At 48.6% G+C, this 25,385-nt stretch overlaps 1 protein-coding gene across 1 annotated transcript in view; it reads left to right on the top strand.

Annotated features, from left to right (window-relative positions):
* LOC104379223 (gamma-aminobutyric acid type A receptor subunit alpha3) overlaps positions 1–25,385 on the top strand; it is a 117,961-nt gene that overhangs the window by 65,072 nt on the left and 27,504 nt on the right. Inside the window, exon 9 of the mRNA XM_086619836.1 lies at positions 22,052–22,119. Coding sequence (XP_086475962.1) covers positions 22,052–22,119 — 68 coding nt within the window. The remainder of the gene's footprint in view (positions 1–22,051; positions 22,120–25,385) is intronic.

The raw sequence follows: 25,385 nt of genomic DNA, 5'->3' as shown, positions 1-25,385 counted from the left end.
AGTTATTTTATTCTTTGAGCTAGAGGATAAAATGTTTGCAGCAGTTTGTGTACCTACACAGAGGCAAATTATGTCTGATGAGGCAAAGTCATTGATTGTGTTGGTGGTGAATTTCAGCCCAATTCCATCTGGAAGAAGCAAATCAAATCACATCTACCTGGGCCCCCTGCAGCGGGGGGATTAAAGCTGCTGATTCAGACCTGTTAGCTTGTTAATAGCATTTCATTTATTTAAAGGTTATTGTTAGATTACGTAAAAAGATTGGAATGTTTGTGAGGTTCTGGAAGATGCATGGGGCTTTGGGGAGGGAGTCGCTGCAAGACTATGAGGCTAAACCGTGCAGGATCCCTTAACCCAAATACTGTTAAAAGTCAGAGTGAAATTCTCACCCTGTTGCAGTAATTACTGAGTCTGGTGGGGCAGGAATTTTGTGTAATGATTTCTTTGTCTATGTGTACTAACCTGTAGCTTACTCTAAAAATCTGCCTCTGAAGGAGGTACAGCTGATGTTTATTAAGAAAAAAGAAAGTGTTTGTGGAGTACTGGCAATTGTAACCATAAAGTGCAGCCTAGAGAGAGTTTTTAATCTGTAATTTGCATTGTGAGAAAAGGACACCCCTTCTGGAAGAACGTAATTCAAACCACAGTGATGAGAACAACAGGCATGGAAAAAGCATATAATTTTTTTTTTTTTCCCCAAACCTGATGGAAAATCCTATTGATGACAAAGTTCAGACTGATTCAGTGGATGCAATGATTCATGACTGGAGTGAAATAAATTGTATCTGGAAATTCAAGACACTATTTCAACCTAGCAAAAGTCATTTCAGATGCCTCTTTTTTGGCAGGATCAGTTATACTTTGTCAAGGAAAGGATCTGATGACCATAAAAAAAAAGAAACACAAACCACAGCAATTTGCAAAGGGGAAGGGTGACAGAGGCTCTGCACAAAGCTTACTGCACCCATCTGAATTCTTGTCGAGAAAGTTGTTTGTATCCATACAGGCCAGATCAGATTTTGCAGTCCTGCATTCTTACTTACTCACCTGAAGACATCTCCTGTGAATGTCACTTTAGCCAGTGAAGGCCACTTTAGCCAATGAATGAAGAGAGCTGTGAATGTCACTTTAGCCAGTTAAGGCCACTGTCCTGCAAAAAGTGAAGGTGCAAACTCTTCTTTCCATAAGTTACGTTTTCTGTGAAGGGTCTATGCACACATGGGAATTGAGTTACAGCCTTCTGTGCTTGAAAGACGAGACCTCTTCCCTTTGGAGAGATGCACCTGGTCTCACCAGAGAATTTGAAAAAGCGTTTTCCTAGAAAAGGGCCCTGTCTGCTTGCATGAGGAAGGGTAAAGAACAAAAACATGAAATCTCCTTTCTTCTTTCCTGATCAATCTAGCCATCATTATGACGGAAGCTTTCTGATAGCTTCTCTTTGTCATGTAACATTAATACCATTAAGTCCACTTTGGCAAGGAAAGCAACGTATAATTAATTTGCAGATCAGGAAAGTGGATGTGATTTTTATACAAAGGAGAAGATCTTCAAGTGCAGAACGCATTGTGTAAGCATGGCTGTGCTGCAGATGGGACCTCTCCTCTGGTGGGGCAGGAGTCCCTCCTCGAGCGTCCCCCTCCCAGCAGTGGTGTTGGGACCCCAAGGTCCCAGGCTGGTCTGGTTCCTCCATGTGCCCCCCTCTGTGCACACACCTTCAGTGGGTCCCAGTTTTCTGCCAGCCAGAAAAGGGACTGAATCTAACAAATAAGAGAGGAATCAGGTGGGGCAGGGGTGAGGTTAGGAGTATGCAGGTGACTGAATACCTGCAGAGCAAGTTGGTTGAGCCAGGTGAAAATATCTTTAAGCCTCTGCCTCCATCCACTGTTGTTTTTTTTTTAAAGCCCTAGCCCTATTAGAATTATTATTATTTTGATGCAGAATGCATTAAAAAGGGAAAAGAAAAAAAAAAAATCCCAAGCCCTATCTGGACTGATTTGTTCACAGAAAGATGTTTAATTTTGTATGTATAATTGAAAGGGGCTAAATATAGCTGTATTAATATTTATGGGCCTTATGTTGGAGTCAATACAAGAGTTGCTGTTCAAGGCAATTAAGCTTTACCTTTTCACATCTAGGATTTCAGCGTTTGGAGATGACATTAGTTGTGTGACCTGCATCCAAGAGAGAAAAAATGAAAAGCGTGCCATTTTCTGTTGAATATGATACCCCGTATTTAACGCTGCATACTGACAGGCAGTTTGTCTCCAGCAAGGGTGATCTCTCGGAAGCAGGACTGCTGTCTTAATAGGGGGGATGTGGGAGAAATCAGTAGGCTCAGAGGCTTGCAGAACTGTCCCCGCAGCTGATGCTATGTTTTGGGAAGAACTGAGTGACGAGACTATCTCATGGCATCAGAAAGTGGGCATTGCCCACCTCTGCTACATCAGTAGCTGCTGGGGATGAGGAGAAAATGATTATGGTGGCACTTCATGGACTCCATTCGTCTTCACACCAGCTCTACCCTGGAGCTGGGATGTGGGAAACGCGACCCTCAGTAGCTCATGGACAGAGGTGCACGGGGCAGGGAGGGCGGTTTGCACCCTATTCCTAGGCTCAGGCTGTCTGTGTGTGTCTGCGGGGCTAGTCACAACCTTCACGTCATTAAATCATGGGGAAAGCAAAGCCTGTCCAGAGTTCTAAGCTGCTGTAAGGAACGTGTGCGTGGGGAATTAGGTCGAGGCTGTAACGATGAAAACAAGTCAGTTTGCATTAATAACAAAGGCAAAATGATGATGCTCTTGATTTCTAAAGCACTGCCTTTCCAGAGAAGGGTATCACTAGGATAACATGGCAAGAGTCCTGGCAGTGGTTGAATTGCCCTGCATTGCCGCTTTTTGGAAGCTGCAGCTCCTCACTGCTCCAGTTAACAAAGAAGTTGTTAGACGCTGCAAAATCTCTCATTGATAAGGACTGTCTGAATCTTGCCTTTCTACTAAATTTGATCAGCGTGTCAGATTTTTCCTTTCTTCCATCTGGACTCTAGTAACTGCCTTGGAGAAGGAAGACTGCAGTAAGGAGCCTTGGTCACTGCTGCTCTGCAAGCTCCTCAGGGAGCAAGGGGTTAACCTGTCCTCCCCAGGCAGCCAGGGCCGCAGATGGAGGTTGTCTCAGGGTGAGCTTGTTGCTCATCCCTTCTCCTAGGACTGTTGCGCCTCACAAATTTTGCAGCTTTGCGTGGGCATGTTTCAGTTCCCGTCACCGGTGCATTGTATATTTTGGTAGCTGGAAGCCTTTTAGCCCCCTTCAGTAAGCATCAGGGGAATGTGTTTTCTGATGGCTTTCATTAGCTTTGCTGTCGGAGCACAATAGCTGCTTAAACAGGGAGGGAAAGCAGAAATAAAATGACACACCCAGGAGGCAGAAATGGTGGCCACGATCCTAGTGGTTGGAAATGAGTTTTCCACTCCAAATCGCCCTTCTGAATTCAGCCTGGGCTCTGGGGATTGGCACGGGGTGAGCTGACCCCAGCAGGGTTACCCCATCCTATTACCGATTATGGATGACGACATCCTTGCCAAAAGGCGTTGGCTCAATTGCAAAGGATTGTTTCTTGGTGTGCCTGAGAGCAAGCCAGCACACGGCTGAATCCCACCTCATCTCTGTTCCGAACAAGGGCAAGCCAAGCTGTATATTAAGGAACAAGGAAATTGCACCAGTTAAATTTAAAAAACTCATTTATTTAAAGCAGCACAAGCCTCCATGAATATTTATCTGATGTTATGGAAGCATGTGGACTCCCACCTACTTTATTAAATTGATTTTCAATAAAAATGCCAGTGGAAGGCGTTTGATTAATGGCTGGTGGGACAGTACAATTAACGCGAAGTCTGGAGTCAGCAAGCAGTGTCCCCTGAGCCCATGTGTCCCTGCTGGAGGCTGGGCTATGAAAATGTTTCTAAAAGCTGAGGGACAACGGCGACTTTTATCCATGTGGTTTCTGTGACGGGGTGAACCAGAGCTGCTGTTTGACTGTTGTTTGGCAGGCGCATGGTTTTGCTGAGGGCCCACATCCTGACCTTGAAGCTGGTGTGTGGCTTTTGCTCCGAGTGCTCTGCCTTTTCCTTTGCTTTTCACACCCCCCCCGAGCAGGCTGCACCTGAGAATTAAGCCCAGCAGTGAGCTTCAGCGATCATGTCAGGTTTGAGTGAGGCTCCCTGGGCCTTTGCATTTAAACATGCCTGGGATTAGCTCCATCAGCCTCCGGATCCTCTGAGCTCCTAACAATTTACCTGCTTGGATTTGTCTCCTGAAGGAAGGCAATTTGAAGCTGTAATGTTACAGCTCTGTTAGAGAGCTCCAGCGTGGTTCCCGACGGGACCCCTGCCAGGGCTGGCGCTGCCTCTTTCCGATGAGCTGTCAGGAGCTTGGGTGGGAGATGCTGAGCATGGTGCAAGTGAGAGTCGTGGGTGCTGCAGTACCCGGGGCCTGGCTGAGCCAGGGAGCCTGGAAATCCCTGCGGGCATCCTGGAGGGCAGAGAAGCTGGGAGCTGACTGCACAGCCTGAAATAGAAACTCTCCCCAGGGGGTCTTGCAAAAAAATCTTTGGAAGCGGCTTGGGTGGGATGTTGCATCTCACTTTCTCTGAAGGGGGTCTCTGAGCCAGAGGCGTGGTTTTTTTCTGGTGTGATGGTCAGGCAAGGCTGTGCAGGAGTGAAAGCGAGTGCATGTCTGGGTGCAGCAGGGCAGGCAGCGTGTTAGCCGGGGAGCCGGGTCCGTCTCAGCATTCCTCGGCTCCGCACCCGTGGAGCCCAGAGAGGTACCACAATGCTGTGAACTGCTGCAACAAGGGTGCTCCAGTGGCACCAGATAACGAAGACTCAGGGCACGAATCCTTCCCCCAGCCAGTGTGGGAGCCCTTTGTGCAGGCTCCTTCACTGGGGAGCAGGATCTGTGCTTCGATGTGCTCATCCCTTCCCAGAGGATGCGTGGTGCCCAGTGGTCTATGGCCAGATGGCACAGGGAGAGCAGCCAGGGGCAGAGACCATGCAGATGCTCCTGATGCTGCCCTCTGAGGCTCAGAGGCCCTTGCGATGTCTCTATTTTTCAGAACTTTGGGGTTTTCTCTGCACGCAAATGTATAACAGAGCCTGTGACGACTCTCTGGCTGCAGGAGACAAGGGAGTCCCTGGGCAGCACCTGTACCAGCGGGCAGTGAACGGGTGCAGATACTCTCAGCGTGTGCTGAATTTCTTGGGCACTCCCCTGCTGCATGTGCATTACCAGGGAGCTGGGCTGAGCCTGGGAAGGAGGGAGAGTGATGGGAACAGAAAGGAATAAAGAAAAAAGGGAGCAGGTGCTGGCTAATATGTATGTGGCAGAAAAAAGAGGGGAGAGTTCTGCTTGAAAACAGAAGCTGAGAAAAGGCAGATTGGCAGCCAGCATATTTCTGGAGACAGCTTTCTCCTCTGTAGGCTGTGAATCGTCTAAGAAACATGTCAATAAAGCACACTCGCAGGCCCTGTCTCTAATAAATATATGTTTAAGAGACATTTCTTCAAAACTTCTTCTAGGAGATGTCTAATTCTGAAGGGATAGCATGAAAAATGGCATCTTCAGTGGAAGCAGAGAGTTGCCATGGGAACTGGAACGCTTTGACTGCACGCCGCTAAAACAAGAAAACATTATCCCCAGCAAAGGAAATTAAAAATTACATCTGGAGGCATCTGCCCTCTGCTTGTCTCTGATGGGAGTATCAGAGTATTGTGCAGCATATCATAATTCATGTAGTGGGCAGAACTGAAAATTCGGGTTTTGTTGCTGAATTTTTATGAGTAACTGTGATAAAAAGCCTTCCTGTCTGCAGGACAGACAGCGCTGGTGTCTGAACTTGCTGGGGAGAGGAAGATTTAGAGCCATAATGGAATTTCCTCTAAAAGGGGTTTGCTCACTTGGGGATAAAACAACAGCCAAAATGCATAAATAAGCCTGTCTCACCGCGTGTGGATCACCCCGCTGCTCCCGGGGTTTGCCGGCCCCATTTACTGGCCAAGGACTTTCCTGGGAGGCACGGGGAAACTGGGTGAGAGGAGATGTGATGGAGGGGCACAGTGCATGTCCGAGACTCTCTGTTTATCCTTGCAAGGCCAGGGCAGCAGACACAGGAGGAGTTATTGCCACGTGGCAGAGGTGGACTCTCAGCCTGTGCTAATGCATTTCTTGGTGTGTTGGCAGCAGTGTGCACAGAGGTAGTGCGGGGTGCGAGGGGAGCCCGGGCAGCGAGGAGAGCTTGCTGTGCTGCATGACAGGACTCCAGCACCAGAGGAAATGCTAAATTGACCAGTGCAAGGCAACGTGAATTAAATAAATGTATTCGTACGATGTATTTGCATCGCTGCAAACTCAATGAGCAGTGACCATCCAGCCCAGTGACCCGCACATGACGGGCAAGAGACAGCTCCAAGGGGACCTTGGCTCCGCGCACAGCAGGGCGGCCGCACGGGCCAGGACGATGTTGGGGTGCAGGAGGAAGGATTGCCCTGGGGGTGGTGAGGAAGGATGCCAGGCGTGTCACTGGAGGCACCCCAGCACAGGAGCTGATTAAGTTCTCCCGCTGAAGGAAATGCCAGCCTGGAGCTAATGGAGGAGATAAGGGAACCAGAGTGCAAATTACTGCATTGCTCCCTGCTGTGGTTTTCTTGTATCTTCCTCTCAGTTCCTGGCGTTGGCCTCAGGGGACAGACTTGAGAATTAAACGGACTCTTCCTCTCAGCTATACTGCAAGCCCCAGGAGCCACTTTGTTTTTCTTTTTTTGCTTTTTTACACACTACAGTCCATCATGCGGTCTGGCAATCCTTAGCCTGCAGAACAACAAGGAACAAGATATAGCCAGGGGCGTGGGAAGGCAGAACTGAGGCTAAAAGGCAGATGGGGGAAACTGAGGCACAGCAGAACTGCATTGCATACTCAGTGCTGTAGTGCAGATTAGCTCCAAACGTGGGGCTGGAGCTCAGAGCTCAGCCTGCAGATCCCACGAACTTGATCGAGACACCTTGTTTATTCTTTTGTCCCCTGCAATGACATAAAATTAATGCAACGCAGTGTGCCTCATTTGATTTTTCTCGCATTTCCCTACTTGCTTTCTGGCTTTCCAGTCTTTCTAATTGTTTTCTGTTTATCAATGGTTATCGGGCTAGAAATAGCAGTTTTGTATGGCACCCTTGTGCTTATCTTTTTCCTGGGGATCTGCCTTGAGCTCTGATGAATTACAGAGCTCAGTAATTGCTTTATAAATGCTAAGGATTTTACTGGCACTGATCTGAAGTTTTTGCATCTTCTCTTCAAGCACGAGTGGCCTTTTGGAGGGTGATGATTTCTGTTAAAGACTAAAACCGAAACACAGGTGTTTTGCAGGTGACATGGAGAGGTTTGCCTAATGCCAAAGTACCCATCTGGCATTTTTGCCCTCCTCTCATGGCTCCCTCCAGCACATACAGCCATGCAGGCAGTCTGCAGGACTGTGGTCAGCAAAATTCTCCTGGCTTTGGTTTCATTATGGCCACATGTACCAGCCAGCAACACGGTGTTGTCTGAATGCTCTTCCCCTGTCCACTGGGAGCAGCAGGGATTCCCTTCCCGGAGTGCCTCTGGCTTAGCCATCAAGGACAGGCGTTAATACTGAATATGTTAAATTATGCATGCTAGTTTATATTCACACGTTTTTGTGTTGTATTATAGTATATAATGTATTATTATTATCGTATTATAGTATATAGTGAACATGTTTATGTAGCATCTCACTTCCAGGACCACAGGGTCTCAAAGCACTGTAGAACCTCTAAAAGCACGCTCATACCTAATGTCATGGTTCAACCCCGGCCAGCATCTAAGCCCCACGCAGCCACTCACTCCCCGAGGTGGGATGGGAGAGAGAATGGGAAGAGTAAAAGTGAGAAAACTTGTGGGTCAAGATGAAGACACTGAAGCAAAAGCCACACACACAAGGAAAGCAAAACAAGGAATTAATTCTCTGCTTCCCATGGGTAGAATCATAGAATCATAGAATCATAGAATCGTTAGGGCTGGAAGGGACCTTCAAAGGCCATCTAGTCCAACCCCCCTGCAAGGAACAGGGATATCTCCAACTAGATCAGGTTGCTCAGGGCCTCGTCCAACCTGGCCTTGAACGTCTCCAGGGATGGAGCATCCACCACCTCTCTGGGCAACCTGTTCCAGTGTTCTACAACTCTCATAGTAAAAAATTTTTGCCTAATATCCAATCTGAATCTACCTCCCTCTATTTTAAAACCATTACCCCTTGTCCTATCACAACAGGCCCTCCTGAACAGCCTCTCCCCATCTTTCTTGTAGGCCCCCTTGAGGTACTGGAAGACCGCTATAAGGTCACCCCGGAGCCTCCTCTTCTCCAGGCTGAACAGCCCCAACTCTTTCAGCCTGTCCTCATAGGAAAGGTGCTCCAGCCCTCTTATCATCTTCGTGGCCCTCCTCTGGACCCTCTCCAACTGGTCCATGTCCTTCTTATGTTGGGGACTCCAGAACTGGACGCAATACTCCAAGTGAGGTCTCACGAGGGCAGAGTAGAGGGGGAGAATCACCTCCCTCGACCTGCTGGCCACGCTCCTCTTGATGCAGCCCAGGACGCGGTTGGCCTTCTGGGCCACAAGAGCACATTGCCAGCTCATATTGAGCTTCTCGTCCACCAGTACTCCCAAGTCCTTCTCCTCAGGGCTGCTCTCGATCCATTCTCCGCCCAGTCTGTATTTGTGCCTGGGATTGCCATGACCCAGATGTAGGACCTTGCACTTGGCCTGGTTAAACTTCATGAGGTTGGTACAGGCCCACCTCTCCAGCCTGTCGAGGTCTCTCTGGATGGCATCCCTCCCTTCCAGCGTGTCGATGGCACCACACAGCTTGGTGTCATCGGCGAACTTGCTGAGGGTGCACTCCATGCCACTGTCCACATCACCGACAAATATGTTGAAGAGGGCCGGGCGCAACACGGACCCCTGAGGGACGCCACTCGTGACCGGTCTCCACTTGGACATCGAGCCGTTGACCACTACTCTCTGAGTGCGGCCATTGAGCCAATTCCTTATCCACCGAGTGGTCCATCCATCAAACCCATGCCTCTCTAGTTTAGAGAGAAGAATGTCGTGCGGGACAGTGTCAAAAGCTTTGCACAAGTCCAGGTACATGACATCCCTTGGTCGACCCTTGTCCACTGATGCTGTCACCCCATCGTAAAAGGCCACCAAGTTGGTCAGGCACGATCTGCCTTTGGTGAAGCCATGTTGGCTGTCACCCACCACCTCCTTGCTCTCCATGTGCCTTAGCATGGTTCCCAGGAGAATCTGCTCCATGACCTTGCCAGGCACAGAGGTGAGGCTGACCAGCCTGTAGTTGCCCGGGTCCTCCTTGTTCCCCTTTTTAAAAATGGGGGTTATGTTCCCTCTCTTCCAGTCATCGGGGACCTCGCCAGACCGCCACGACTTCTCACATACAATGGCCAGTGGCTTGGCAACTTCATCCGCCAGTTCCTTCAGGACCCGCGGATGGATCTCATCAGGTCCCATGGACTTGTGCACCTTCAAGTTCCTCAGATGTTCCCGAACCTGCTCTTCAAGTACAGTGGGTGGTGGTTCATCCTCACAGTCCCTGCTAGTTCTTTCCACAGCTTGGGTGGTAAGACAAGAGGCTTTATCAGTGAAGACTGAGGCAAAAAATTCATTGAGTACCTCAGCCTTCTCTATGTCCCGGGTAGCCAGAGCACCAGTATCCTTCCGGAGGGGGCCTACATTCTCCTTGGACTTCCTTTTGTCCCCTACATACCTATAGAAGCATTTCTTATTGCTTTTTATATCCCTTGCCAAATTCAATTCCTTCAGGGCTTTAGCCTTCCTCACTTGATCCCTGGTCACTCGTACAGTTTCTCTGTATTCCTCCCAGGCTATCTGTCTCCGCTTCCACCCTCTATAGGCTAACCTCTTAATTTTCGGTTGGTCCAGGAGCCCCTTGCTCATCCACGCGGGCCTCCTGGTCTTTTTGCCCGACTTGTTCTTCGTCGGGATGCACCTCTGCTGAGCTTGGAGGAGGTGCTCCTTGAATGTGGACCAACTTTCCTGGGCCCCTCGTCCCTCCAGGGCCGCCTCCCACGGCACTTTGCTCATCAGGTCCTTGAAGAGGCCGAAGTCTGCCTTCTTGAAGTCTAGGGTACAGAGCTTGCTGAGTGGTTTCCTTGCTGCCCCATGGATCTTGAACTCCACCGTGTCGTGGTCACTGCAGCCAAGGCTGTCCTTAAGTTTCACATCGCCCACCAGTCCCTCCCTGTTGGTGAGCACAAGGTCGAGCATGGCACCCCTCCTTGTCGGCTCCTCTATCACCTGCAGGAGGAAGTTGTCGTCCACGCATTCCAGGAACCTCCAGGACTGCCTGTGCCCTGCCGTATTGTCTCTCCAACAGATGTCAGGGTGGTTGAAGTCCCCCATGAGGACCAGGGCTTGTGATCGCGAGGCTGCTCCTATCTGGCTATAAAGCGCCTCATCTGCTCTGTCCTCCTGGCCAGGTGGCCTGTAACAGACCCCTACCGTAACATCCCCTATCCGTCCCCATCCTCTAATCTTGACCCATAAGCTCTCTGTCAGCTCCTCCTCCGACCCCAGGCGAAGCTCCACGCACTCCAGCCGGTTGCTGACATAGAGAGCGACACCCCCTCCTCGTCTCCCCTTCCTGTCCTTTCTAAAAAGCTTATACCCCTCCATGTTGACACTCCAGTCATAGGAGTCATCCCACCACGTCTCCGTGATGCCAATAAGGTCGTAGCCCTGCTCATGTGCACGCATCTCCAGCTCATCCTGTTTATTTCCGATGCTGCGTGCGTTGGTGTACATACACTTTAGCTGGGTAGGCAGGTGTTCAGCCGTCTCCAGGAGAGCAGGGCTCCATTACACCTGACAGTGACTTGGGAAGACAAACACCATCACTCCTGATGCCCCCCCCTCCCCTTTCCTTCCTCTTCCTCCAGCTCTATGTGCTGAGCATGACATCATATGGTATGGAACATCCCTTTGGTCAGCTGTCCCAGCTGTGTCACCTCCAAACTTCGTGCGCACCCCCATCCTGCTTGCTGGTGGGGTGGGGTGAGAAGCAGAAAGGGCCTTGACTGTGTAAGCACTGCTCAGTGATCATGAAAACATTCCTGTATTATCAACACTGTTTCCAGCATAAATCCAAATCATAGCCCCGTACTAGCTACTGTGAAGAAAATTAACCCTATTCCAGCCCAAACCAGCACGAAACATATTCATCGTCTGTCTTCATGGCATCTGAGGGTGTCCTAAGTCCTTAAAATAGTAATGACAGTAGCTTTGTTCATTCCATCTTTTCTGTCTGTAGTAAAAATAGCTCAACTAATTTGTAGTCTCTGTTTATAATCTGTAAGTGTGAGAATGAGGGGTGGGTGTAAAGCCTCCCTGACTGCACATCCTCTAGCAGCTGCTGCTTCTGACTCTGTCTTCTATCTAACTCTCTCTTCTATTCTGCCTGGACTTTATGCTTGCACTTTATGCTGATTCTAACCTCTAGATGTGTATTTTGTGTCACTTAATGCAGTAATAAGAGTATATGTGTGTGCATGCCTGCACAGGGGAATGAGGGAAAGCTAAATTAAACTACATGAACTGAATGCATAGTTCTGTTGAGTCTTGTGGTAGTTTTTTGCCTGGGCTGTTAATGGAGTAAGGCTAATCACATCTTTCTTTCTGCCTTTTGTCTTCTAAAAGCTTTAACTCTGTTGGCTGATCTGAACAAAACCTGACAGAAAGGTAGATATCTCAGAGATGTTAAGTCTCTGCAAAATTTGTGGAATTATGCAGCTGAGTGGAAGAAGTCCCAAAGTAGAGAGAGGTTACTGAATGGGATCAACTGGTATTAGGCATCAGAAAAACAGGCAGGAAAAGCTGATCTGTGAGAAAGCAGGGTTTGTTGGCTCTACTACTGGTAGAGCAGCATCTCTCTTGTCTCTCCTAGGCTGTTCTGCTGGCTAGAGCTCTAACCTGCATCCCCCACTCTTGGTAAATGTGAGAAAACGCCTTTCTCCAGCATGGCAGGGTGCGAAATCCCTATAGCACCTTTGACAGCAACACATGGACTCACCCATCTTGCCAGGTGTGCCTGAAGCCCCTTTATCCGTGGCGTGTTGAGACAAAGGGGCTGTGTAGCATGCTCTGTGCAAGGAGTTCAGACCAGAAAACTGGGCTACCCTGTGCTGTTATTCAGGCAGAACTTTTAGGGAGCAAGTGCAGTTTCTCACCCCAAAGGGACAAGCAGGTGTCCCATGTGCCTCTCGGCACTGTGCTGGGACACTGGCTCCCTGCTCGCTCAGAAGTAAGGAGGAACAAGGTGTGCCTTACTCCTCTGCTTTCAGCAGTAGTTATGCCTTGATCCAAACTCCGTAGCCAACGTGTTACATAGGCGCGGAGAGAGCTCAGGCCTGGAGCAGAGCCACAAGCCCATGTGTAGCACATTTGGAGACTACTTAGGGATTTCTCTTCCAAGAACTGAGCTGATCTTCCCTATGTAACCAAAGGAGTTTGTGGTCTGGGTGGCTCGTGCCCTAGGGATCACCTGGGAATTAGACACCCATCTAGGCATTACGGTGTGCCATAAATCCTAGGCAAGCCATGTTCAGGTGGAAACTGAGTCCCTTCATGGTCCTGGATCTTGTTCCTGCAGAGGACACTGGATGCAGCCGTGTTAGAAGGCTGTGTATGCGGCATGCTGTGTGAGACAGGGAATAAATCTCTTCATTGCATCAGCTCTCGCCTGGCCCTGCTAAGAAAGTGAGCCAGGACAACAGGCTGTCTCTGGGAGGGATTTGACAGGCATCATCTTACTTCATCTGGGCTGAAAAATTAAACACATGTAATTGTAGACCATGCTGATCTCTCTCATCATGTATGAGTGGGTTTCATTTCTTCAAATTCTTTGAACTTCTTGGTCCTCCTGTGCTGAAATATTCAAGTTGGGGGGAGAAGAGAGACAGAGAGCACAGCTGGAAGTGATGCCACATGCGTATCTGTGTTTACAGATTTTATGACTTTTCTCTAGTCTGGCTGGAGGGCATGCAATTGTAGACACTGATGTGCCATCACACCAGAGAGAAGGTAGTGATTCATCACGGCAGCGCACAGAGCAGCTCCGTGGGAACTGGCTGTACAGTAAATGCTGGCAGTCCCAGGGGGTTCGAGTAGCAGCAGTGGGTGATAAGCCAACTCCTGTGAGAAGATGCCTGGACACCCCAGGATGGGAGGGACAGGCTTGATGCTTTCATGGAGAGCAGCAGATAGTCTTGTTTCCTGTATAAATGTGATGCCTTTTTGATCATCACTCTGCAGAAGTCACTGGGAGTGTAACTGAGGGGGTCAGATCTGTTACACAGACTTATTTCAGCTTTACAAGTGAGTCAGAGCTACTGCTGCTGTAAGCAAGCAAATAGCTGAGCAAAACTGCGTTAGACAAATAGTTGGTGACATATAGGCAGAGCTAGATACGGATCTGATCCAAAGGTCTCGTTGGCAATCCCCTGCAGACTTTTACTCACTTCTGCTTTTGCTAAGACATTTGTTTCAGACATTTATATTGTTTCTTTCCTTGCTGTGTCATTTATTCTGCAGCGTACAAATTTCCCAGTGCTCAATCCTTGCCTGACCCCACTTTGCAGTGAATGAGTATCCCATCATCTTTAGCCATGTTGTCCCAGGTGGGAGCATGAGGCTAAGACCAGCCTTCATCCATGGGCTCCTGGTCATCCTCATCTCTGCGTTCACTAGAGAGAGGCAGATGCCATCAGAAGGTGTCAAGTGTGGGTGGGCTGACCAACCTCTGGGATTACCCTCCCCTCATAGACCAAATGGGGCTAATGGGGTCTCTGTTGTGTCTTGATGCTTCTGCCCAAGTGAATTTTCCTGGAAACATGTTGGTGGTTTAGGTAGTTCAGGGAATTGACGCAGCTGTTAGCCTGCAAAGGATTGGGCCAGCTGCCAGCCCTCCTGGTGACACTCTTGGCAGTGATCGCTGCTGTTTGGCATTGACTTCTGTCGGCTGCATGGTGTGCCTTTGCTTGTTACTGATTTCAACTGTTTCAATTCTATATAATTCTTTATATGGAGGCAGTTACAATTTATTCCTCTGTAAGGAAGGCTGCTGACAGGACCGAGACATCCTGTGTGTGTTCTGGGTTATTATGCTGCTTCTAAGAAGAACATGTGCACGCTGCTGTCCACTTTTGGGAAAGATGCCCAGGCTGAACTTGCCAAACATGGGTGAATGTCTGTGGTATGAGACTTGACTTTTGCTTCTGAAAAAGTAATTTTGCATTCAAGGATGCTGAGGCACTAAAAGAGCCAAACAGCTGTTGAAAATATGTATTTTGACTTTGAGACTTGGAGTTTTAAGAGATTGACTGTGATGTCTTTATGTGTTATCTAAGATTCCCAAGTCAAAACCAACTGAAGAGAGAGAAGGGGGAGTGCTGAGAGCCACCCAGACCTCTCTGCACTCTAGCTCTGCTCTCCCTTTCACAGATGCTGGAGGAAATGAAGGTACTTTCTCTGTTTTTTGCCGTCTCTGTTCCCCAGCCTTCCCCTCTTCACCCATGCACACGCTCTGCTCCTGGCATACTTGGTGTGAAAGCATTCCAGGTGCAGTAGGGATGTTTGTGGTCCTGACATCAGCAATAGCTCATGCCACTTTGTGGCCTTTGAGTAACAGGAGCTCTGTCAGTCTATGTCCTTGGAGTCAGCCTTATCCTGTGGCTGGGCTGGACAAGCCTAGGAGGCATTAACAGCACTGTACTGATGTTCACTGAAATATTTCCTGCTGCTATTCCTGAGCTCCCTGGCAAAAAAAAAAAATGCAAGAAAAGCATCTCTAATGTACGTGGGAGAGTCTTGCTGGCACTGCAGCAGGGGAGCAGCAGTGAAGGCTACATCAGGGGTTTCTTGTGTGTGGCTGGTTATGTATAAGATGTCATGTCTCCATTTGTGCAGCTCTCGCAAGGGAAGTTGTGGAGAGAGGCAAGGTTACTCTCTCCCCTTGGACATCTACCCTTCTACTTATGCCTCCCTGTCCTCTCCCAGTAGTGGCATGGCAGTCCCAAGGACAAAGTCACAGAGAGGATACCCCTTGCCAAACCATCCAGGGATGTGCCCTTCCTTCTGCAATGCCTCTCTTCTTACTGGAAGGAGGCACAACCCAGCTCCTACTTCCCAAAACAAGACAGCGCCATAGGTTAAAAGGCCACCTGAAAAATCAAGGTAGGAACTGGCAAAGGCAGCAGCCCTGATGTGGTGGGGCTGAAGCTGTTGGAGTGAGAGGAGGGACTCGAGGGTGGAGTTCCTGGCTGGGGGCTGCAGTGTGCTGCCTCCGAAGGCAAGCGCTGCACTGGGTTGTAGTGTGACTCAGCTCTGGCAGGCTTATGGGGCTTGTAGCAAAGGTCATGAAGCCTCTTTTGTTCCAGAGGCTAAAATTGGAAGGAAACTTAGATCCCCCCCAGTGAGAGGCTAAAAAAACAAAGAATGAAACACCCCAAAATCTTCTACGTGCAGCTGCAAAAGTTACCTTCTGCTGCTTATTAATTAGTGTGGCAAGGATTTGAGAGAAGGCATGAGATGGAAGCTGGTAGTACAGACCAACTTCTTGTGTTTCCCTTCCCAGGGATGCTGGGTTAGCTGTAAAACACCATCCTGTCCAGGGTGCTCACTTTGAGTTACGTGATGTGAGAAAGAGCTACGCAGCATTCCGTCTCTCTTCATAGTGACACTGTCCTCACAACAGGCTAGCGAGAGTCCTTCCCAAAGGATTTTGTGTGTTTGAGGTGACACTGGACAGGTCCTTGAAGAGAACCACTGAATAAGAGGACTTCATCAAGCTGAGAAACTCTTGAGCTGAGGCTAAATGCAGTCGCAGTCTACGAGGGTGTTAAGGGGCATTATCAGCTTGTTACTGCATGTTTTAGGTTGTGACCATGGTTGAGATGGAATACTGGGCTGGCTGGAGTCCAGAGGAATTCATCAGGAGCCCAGTGCAGAAACATCTAGCTCCAGGAGCTGGCCTGGAGCAGATAGAGTGTTTATACCCCTGGGTGCAGAAGAGCCTGAACAGCATTGTCCTCCTTTCTAGTCTCAACCATGCTGTCAGGCACAGAAACGCTAGTACACACAGGCTTGTCACTGCTGAGCTCCCTTGGTCCCAGCACAGCCCTGGGGCAGAGCTGGAGCATTCCTGCGCAGAGCACAGCCTTGAGGAGGTCCCCATCCCCTCGCTCATCCAGCTTATCTCCGAGACGAGGCTGTGCAGCCTCCCTGACGTCAGCACAGCAGTCCGGAATCCCCCGCTCGAAGCCGCAGTGGCTTCACCCCCGTTTGAATAGCATACATCGTTTGGGAGCCTCCGGCACGTGGATGCAGGCGTATCATTTCTGCCAGCTTGCAGCACAGCCTCTGGGAACCCCCGCCTGGAAACGTGACTGTGTTCCGCACATCCGCAAACCTCAAGAGCTGAAACACTCCGTCCGGAGTTGATTATATTACGGCTGAGCTTCTTAAATAAACAGCACTTGATGAGTGCAGCGGGATGTTTAATGAGAGCCTCCTCAGCCCCCTGTGCCCCCCGCCTCCCGTCATCACTCGTAGAGGCAGCCCTACAATCTGCAGCCAGCGAGGGGAGAGGCAGCGAGGCAGCGTAATTTGTATTCCAGCTCTGCTACTGCTCCTGGTGCTTCCAAGAAGCAAGTAAAAATAGCACTCCATCATTTTGTAAATAATAGCTATCTCCTCACGGCCCGGGGAGTCGCGAGCACTTAAAAGGGAGATTGCGGGAAGCGGGGGATGTCTGCCTTGAGCCAGGGCCAGGAAGATGGGACATGGGGACTCAGAGGGGGTAGCAGGGGGTCCTGGGAGAAATGGAAACCCTGAAGCACCTCAGCAGCAGCTGCTGCTGCTTTACACCGTCTGCACACAAAGTGGAAGCGACCAGCGGTGCTGGTGCGGGGCTGGGGGCAGCAGGATCTGGCCCTGCACACACAGCTCATGGGGATGGGTATCGCCTGCACAAGCAGCTCGATCTGGTGTAGTAAATTCCTGGAGAAACAGAGAGGGAGCTTTTAAAGAGCAGACAGGTGTAGGGAGTGCCATGGTAACACTGTGGGAAGGGATGTTACAGCTTTTGTTTTACATTTGCATTGCAGATCTGCCCAGCTGTGGGGGATGTCTGCAGGCAGGAGCAAGGCACTGCCTGGCAGCCAGGGACCGGGATTCCTACCGTGCAGGAGAAGGGGCAGCTCTCATCGACCTCCAGCACCTTGTTCCTGCTCACATGCCCGCTCCAGATGGGCTTAGAAACACAGTTGGGCTGAAGCTTGGGAATAAGCTGAGCCTATAAATGGGAAAAGCCCCCCGACAAAGGAATCTGCCTCAAACAAATGACTTGGGAACATAGCATGCCACTCGGGTCTCTAAATTCTGCCCACGTTCGAATGTTGAACCTGAAAGTCTCTTGCTTTTCTAGTTTTGTGACTGCTTCAGGGTCTTTTTTTTTTTTTTGCTATCCCAGTCACTGGGAGGCAGCAGCTTGGGACATGGTGAGGCTCAGCAGCATTGCTGGAGGGTGTATGTGCAGCGTGTCAAGGGCAATTCCGAGCCCTCTGCTGGGCACCAGTGCCCCAGCCCATGCCGTTCCCTAAGGCAGCCAGAGCTGAGCTCTGGTCCTTGCTCTGCTCTGGTTTCCTGCCTGAACTAAGTCTCTCCTTTTTCATTTCCCCAACTGCAAAACAGGACTGGCAGCATCCTCCTGTCACCCCAGCAGGCTTGAAGGCTCAGTTCACTTGTGCATGTAAAAAAACTTAGTCACAGGGAAGTATGGTGCTAGGAAAGGAAGAATGCCATTTAATGTTCTGCAATAGGTCTAGGGAAAGTGCCTAACCCTCTACAGTACAGTCCTTAATTATTAAATCTTTGGTGGGAGCTGGGCAAGAGAGCCAAGCTGAACTGTGAGCATGTCTGTGGATCGAGGAGGAGATAAGGATTTCCCTGCCATGTCTCTGAGCAGAGGCAAGAGATGCTCCTTGCTCAGCTTTCTCTTGCTGCAAAAGTAGATGCAGTTTCTTCTCGTTCAGGCTCAGAGTGGGTGGATGTGAGGGGAAGGAGGGGGGAGGCTGGCTGAGTAGTCCTGATTTCTCTGGAGGAGAAGGTCTCACCATCACAGAGCCAATGAGCTCGGACAGGGCTGTAAGCAGCATGAATGCTCTTCTTTCATGAAGGAAGCAAATCTCTGAGGCTGGAACTCGCTCTCTTCTGCTCATGTTTTACTTATCTCTGGATTTCCCAGCTCTGCTGAAATCCCTGCTTGCATAGCAATGATTTAATTTCAGAAATGCCTTCGGATCCCAGCCAAATTCTGCCCTTAGGAGCATATATTAACAGGGAAAGTTCAGTCTGGCTTTTGCCATGAATGGTACAGGGAGCCCATTTTTCTAAGTGCTGGGGGACATCGATAAGCCAGCCCCCTAGCTTGTCCTGTACTGGGCTCTGCCTCGCAGGAGCAAAGGAGTCCCACTAAGTTTGGCAGGTTCGCGTGGCCTGGTCTGAAGGGTACATTTGTAGGCTGGAAATGGGGGATCCTCTTCAGACCTGGGCTGTAATTAATTATTAATATTAATAAATTATCTAGATCAATAAATTGATGGCATTTATTAATGCCATTATCTTTGATTGGATTTGCCATAAGATTGAAGGGGTGGGAAGGGGTCTCTGGAGCTCTGTGACAGCCAGGTTACAGCATGATAAGGACATATAGGCTCATGTAAAGGTAGCAGGATCATATCAAAAGGTGTCCAGAACTAGTTCTGCCTTTTTACCTCCTCATCAGTTCCTGAATCCTTTCCCTTGTGCTTGGACCTCAAGGATCACATTGTAAAGCATGAGTCCTTTCATGGACCCTTGTCCGTCTGCCCCCTCAGGTGCAGGGGACAATTCATTCTGCGCCTCACAAGGACTGGCTTCGCTGGCCATGGGCAGCTGTGGATCCTGATCTGATAACCATGGCTATAAATTATTTATCTTGGGCAAACTGAATGCCAAGCAGGGAGGAGGGAAGGAGGGAGAGAGTTTGTGTTTTCTCTGAAAGATAATTAGCTTTCTCTTGCTACATGTGTTAATGGAAAGAGCCTCGCTTCACTAAATGATCTTCTCTGCTGTGTATCTCATTTGGGGACTTGTTTGGAGGGAGACAGAGAAAATACCCTGAGTGTTTAAGTCTCACAGAAGTAACTAATTTTGTTCAGGATGCTGTCTGTTGGCTTCTGGGTGTTTCAGAAAGTGTACCGCATATATATTTCTCTTTAACCTTCTTTTTATTGCATCAAGACGAGATCAAAGGTTACTTATATAGCACAATAGTATCAGCTACAGGCTGTGTCAGAAGCTTTCCAGCTGTAATAACTAATGATATGTGTACGTACATTTTAGCCATTAAGGATAAAACTCTGCCAGAATGCATTATCTTATTTTTGGATACTGTCACGTTTTGAGGTCAAAAGACCAGTCTATCAGCTCCCAAGTCAGGCGAGACCCTTGGGTCCGACTCCCTCTGCCTTCCCTTGGCAGCTCAGTAGGTCAGAGGGTCATTCGTCTGACTTATCGTGGGATCCGTCACTAATAGACAAACAGGAGGTAATTTGGCCAGTATACCAGCTCCCAAGTTAGGCGAGACCCTTGGGTCCGACTCCCCCTGCCTTCTCTTGGCAGCTCAGTGAGTCGGAGGGTGATTCGCCCACTTATTAGGGATCGTCACTAGTAATACTATGGGCCAACTCCTTATAGTAATTCAAAAGTTTCCGGAAACATGCGTATATATTTTATTTGTGACAGAATACAGGTTCGAGGATAGCCGGTGATAGTGACTGACTACAAAAACAACTTTAATTGAAGTACTGCAGTGATAATATAAAACGATTACTGATCAGTGATAATATTAAATAGCTAGCAAGATGTTAGTAAGTAATTAAGTAAGTGCACATAACACAGAGTTCTTACCCAATAGGCATCCCTATGGGGGGGAGAAGAGAGGTTCAGCCCGTCGACTGATCCCAGACGTTCCGATGGGGGGGCTTCTCCCTAACATCCCCTTTGTTTGCTGCCATTTTTATACCTTCACGTATCTTTTAGGTGGAGCTCGAGTGACTCTAGTCATACACAACTTTTATTAGGATTGGTGTAAATTTCTCTTGTGAGGGGTGTTCACTAATTGGGGTTGGTGTAAATTGCTCGTTTGAGGGGTGGTCGCAGCTCGGAGGCGGGTGGGGGTGTGATTTAGTAGCTGAAGGGCACAATTTCGCCATCACTGCTGAGACAGCGGTTGTGGTTCGCTTCCTCGATGGCATTTTTATGGCTATCTTTACCAGGCGCCTCTCATCCCTGATAACAGGGATGAGCCGTGATACCTCCGTGTCACTCTACTCCCCATTTCAAGGATATTGCGTGGGCCTTGTTCGTTGTTTCTTGTCTCCGATAACAGGGCTGAGCCATGATACCTTCGTATCACTCTACTCCCCATTTCAAGGATATTGAGGCCTTGTTTGTTCCTGAGAGCAGCAGCTGTGCTTCATGTCAGAGCTGCTCTAATATTAGTTTGAATTCTAGGGAACAATGTTCTCCCATTCCCCTCCAATTTCAGTCATTTTCCCACAGATACAAAACTTTGAAGCACAAAACTAAGCTTCATAGTACTGTAAAATAACTATCAGGGGACAGAAGGATTTCCATAACTGAACTGAGCAATGTGGGGAGTTCCCAGAGGCTGTGCATAGAATCTATGATTCTATGATTCTATGTGCCATCCAAGCTACTTGCAAAACTGCTGCGGTGGCCAAAATGGGGTACCGCAAGTAAAACATGAACTCTCCTTTTGGCCTCGAAATTTCCTTTCATTGGGAAAGCAGCTCTGAGCCAGCTAATGCCATACAAAAGGAGCACAATGGTATGATCTGTCCCTAAAGGGGTGAGAATCTATGGTAACATGGTGCTAAACTCAAGGCACCTCATCCATCATTTTTTCAGTGCAACCCAGTGGGCAGAGTGTAGAACCATGAATCTGGCACATCACTGTGCCTTGATTTCCCTGCAAAATGGGACAGCAGCAGAGATTTCAATTAGGAAACACACTGAAATCATAATGAAGTCAAGAATGAGAGCTGTATGTGCTGTTTGGCATGAGTAATACCTGCTGGTAGCTGTATTCTGCAAAGCACTTCAGTTTATCTCTACCTGAAGGTGTGTGATTAAGATTGCCCCTGGGTTTTAGCCCTTGGGGCAGGAACTGGGGCTCTGTAGTTTTGCTGGGGCAGTGAGGCTGCTGCTCAGCATCCGCAAGGGCAGCACAGCCTGGGATGCAGGGAAGCGTGTGATGCAGGCGAGCAGCAGCTTTGCAAGAGCAGCTGCTTGCCAGGAGCGAGGCACTTAGGAGAAGAGCAAACACGATGGCAGTAAAAGGCAATCAGAATATTGATTCTTTTTATATACAGATAAGCCTGAAGCTGTAACAAACCCAGGGTTTCCTAAAACTGGTGGAACGTTGCTAGGCTGTTTATCAGGCTGGGAGACACAAAGGGATTTCAGATTAAAAGCAGTTTCAAAGCGTCAGGGCTTACCTCTGTATTGAAAACACGTGGATCTGTACCACATTTTGTATCGTGTAGCCACATACATTTTGTAAATACGCATTGTCTGGCTGTGCGGGACATATTCATCCTCGGCGTATGCGTGGAAAGCAGCAGAGCTACATCAGAGATTAATTTGCCCAATTACAAGTGATAAAATCAGCCATTGTTCAGGCTGCAGCGGAGAGCATGATGCTGGCTTGCTGAGGGCTCGTCAGGGAGGTGTCTGGCAAGAAAAACCAGCACGTAACAAACCCCAAACCCTTCCTTGTATGAGCAAATTCAGTTCTCTAATTGCTTTTTTCCCCTTTTTTTTGTCCCAGACAGCGTAACTGAAGTCAAGACAGACATTTACGTGACGAGTTTCGGCCCTGTCTCGGACACAGATATGGTAGGTGCCACTGGCTGGTCGCCTCATGGGGAGGGATGGCTTCTCCTGCAGCCGCAGCAGACGTGTCCCACCCTTGTCCCTGGACAGTCTGGGCAAAAGCAGGATTTTTCTAAATGACAAGAACACAAACAAGCATCCCAGCTGCCTGCCTGGCAGTGAATGTGCCTCAGCATCTTCTCGAAGGCCAAGGGGAGCTCAGTGCGAGTGGTAGACAGGGATTGTTTCTCAGGTCTGTTTGGGCTTTTAGAAACGAATTGATAATGGGAAATGCAACCTTGGAGGGTCAATGCCTTTGCACTACTCGAATACTCTGCAGGCTTTAGGCTCTTTTTCTTTCCTGCAAGAGCAACTTAATGAAATGGGGAGGTCTGCCCACAGGACCAAGACCTGTATGTAGCATGCTGCACCTATTACTGACCTTGACAAACACCTTCACTGTAGTCAGCTTTCCTTGACCTGACCGTGCATGGAGGAAAGAGGATGCTCCCTGGGAAGAGGGGATGATGCCAGAATCTGGCCTGTTTTGGTGGCAGTGCCAGAAGACAACAGTTCATCATCAAACTGTCCTTAGTGCTTGAACCAGAAGGGAGGCAAAAGAGAAAAAGAGTGAACTGATTGCAATATTTTGACATGTTCAGGGAAAATTATTAATCAAAAGGCCTGAGGTCTGAATTTAGGCTTGTATTCCCACAACAGTTTGTCTTCTAATTAAAACAGAACTGTGGAGCATAATTAATAGTGAGCTTTCTGAACAGCGTTTCTTGAAGCTCATATTCCATACGCGCCCGGGCGCACAGAGAAGAGTTGACTGTTGATGGTTGCTCAACATTTCCAGGGTGCCACATGAGCACAGTCATGCTTTCAGGACTGAGACCCTCCTGTGCATCCAGGCCCAGAGATGACCTGGTGTTGGCATAGCCCAGGCCAGTGGTGGGCAGTCCTGGCCTTGGAGAGGGCCCCCTTCTGGAGAGGGAGCAGGCATTGCTCTCACCAGCTGGCTCAGGCAGGAGCAATGTCCTGCAGCTCTCGCAGCCCCTCTGGAGCTGGGAGGATGTCATTTTCTGTGCTCACATGGCCATGAACATCTCTTCAGCTGTCCCACTGACAATCCTGTGCTAGCAAGCATAGGAGTTGGATGAGAATAAAATCTCTGTGTTTCATTGAGGTGCCAGCCCCATCACGCAACCCCATGTTGCTTTGGAATGACCACTCCCTCCAGGGTTAGAAGTCAACTTGATGTCAGCATAGCCAAGAGTATTAATCTCATCTGAGTTCTCTCTCTGTCTTGCTTGCTTTCCTACCACAGTGGAGACCCATAATATATTCAGCAATCTTAGCCCTTGGGGAGTATCTGATAATTACTTCCAAGGTGGAGCATATTTGATTAAGGGAGCGTGTATAATGAACTGTGAAGCAGAAATATGAGGCATTGAAAATAGGAAGGTATTCTCTGCAATGTGATTTGACAAAATGAATCTAAAATTAGGAAGACAGTTAAAGAATAATAAATTATTTCCCCTTTGCATGCTTTAGTTCTGTGTTTTTTACAAATGCATAGCGAATGTGTTTTAGCATGCTGTTGTGGTGCTAAATGCATTCAGAAACATGAGGGAGAGAAACCCTGTCTCCTTGGGAGACAAACCCCATCTCCTTGGGAAGCGTGGGGAGAGCCTGCTCTTCCATGGTGGTTCCTTTCATCTCGGGAGTGGGGAAGTCCCTCCTTCCCTGCTCACATCTGCCTGGTGATCTTGCTCCTGTCCCTCCCACAGCCATTACTCATCACGATGGAAGGCTGCTCCTGTGCATCTTGATGCAGACAGAGACTATAATTATGATGATGGAGGACAGGCAGGTAAAGCTGCTGTGGAGAGCGGAGGAGAGCAGCTGGTTATGAAGCGTGGAGGAGGACGTGTAGATCTTTTCCCTGAGATGCTCCAAGGGACTTTTAATCTCTTTTTCAGTGTGGTTTGGAAAGTAGAGCCTGATAGGACCTGACATACGCCTGTATCTTCAGTAGTGAGCTCTTGCAGCTTTGCCTCAGTCCTCAGGAATTTAAAAAAAAAAAAAAAAACGAGTTCAAGGGAGTTTTATGCTTTGGTGGATGGACTCTGGTGACAGGCTCAGTCTGGATGTTTTCAGTTGCTTCTACAAAGCAGAGAAGAGCATAACGTAGAACTAAGTGGGCTTCTTAGAAGGGGTGACTTAGGAATAATGCTGTCATGGAAAGAAGTATAGAAAAGAGGGGAAGAGTCTGAACATGATTTCTCTTTTCTTCAGGAATGATTCCTTAGCATAAAAGAAGAAAAACAGGGCCTGAGGAAGTTGTTAAAAAAGTTTGGCTTCTTTGTTTGTTTTTGTTTGTTTTTTTTTTTTTAAGGGAACAGGGAGTTCTGAATAAGATAGCTCTTCTCCTGATCAGGACTTTTCCCAAATCTGCCTCCTGAGACTGCACATAGGCTCATTCCTTTGATTTTATTCCTTTATTGAGATTAAAACCACAAAGTGAAGATCACTTCCATGAAGGGGCAGATTATCCTGTACAGGGCAGAGCCCATGGGAACATAGGATCTTCTCTTTCCTTCCCCTAGCCAGGCTCCAGAAACTCCACATTTGAGCAGGAGTGGCTCTGTGGCCAGGGAGCAGGGATGAATTTCTTTACCAAGATGCTTTCATTCAGCTGCCATCTGCTGCAAAACCTGTAGGAATTTCTATGACCTACAGGAAACCGATGCGCAGCTGCTTTTAAATGCTGCTGAGAAGAGCTGCAGGAAAGAAATCGCTCACAATGATAAGTTTAGTTGGTCCTGCAGCCTCCAGGAACCCGTAAATAAAAGCTGTGTATCTGCAACAGCAAGGGAGGAACAGCTGGGACAGACAGATTTTCCAAAGCCCTCGTCTCTCTCCAAAAGCCTCATGAGCTATTGAGATCTTTCATTAGCAAGAGGTGATGTGTGTTGTAGAGGTGAGAAGTGATGCAGCTCATGCTGATGGACTGAAGACTTTCTCTCAAGTGACATGGACCCTCAGAGGACACAGGGCGGCTCAGGTCATAGGGAACAGCAGTCCTTTATGCCTGGCACTGGGCGGATGGATTTGATTTTGCCTCGGGATTGCCGTGGAGCCATAGTGTCTTTGCTGCTCGGTCGGTTTCTGAGGTTTCTGAGGCTGTGTGCACCAAGTGAGGAGCTGGCCCTCGCTGCAAGGTTTCAGAGATGACTTCTAATTGCCTCAATTGGAATTTGGCCTAGGAAATTGGTTTCTACACT

The sequence above is a fragment of the Tauraco erythrolophus genome, chromosome 13 (genome assembly GCF_009769465.1).
Source record: "Tauraco erythrolophus isolate bTauEry1 chromosome 13, bTauEry1.pri, whole genome shotgun sequence".
Lineage (NCBI taxonomy): Eukaryota > Metazoa > Chordata > Aves > Musophagiformes > Musophagidae > Tauraco > Tauraco erythrolophus.
Note: the sequence above shows the minus strand (reverse complement) of the source record. Positions and strands in the feature narration are given on the sequence as shown.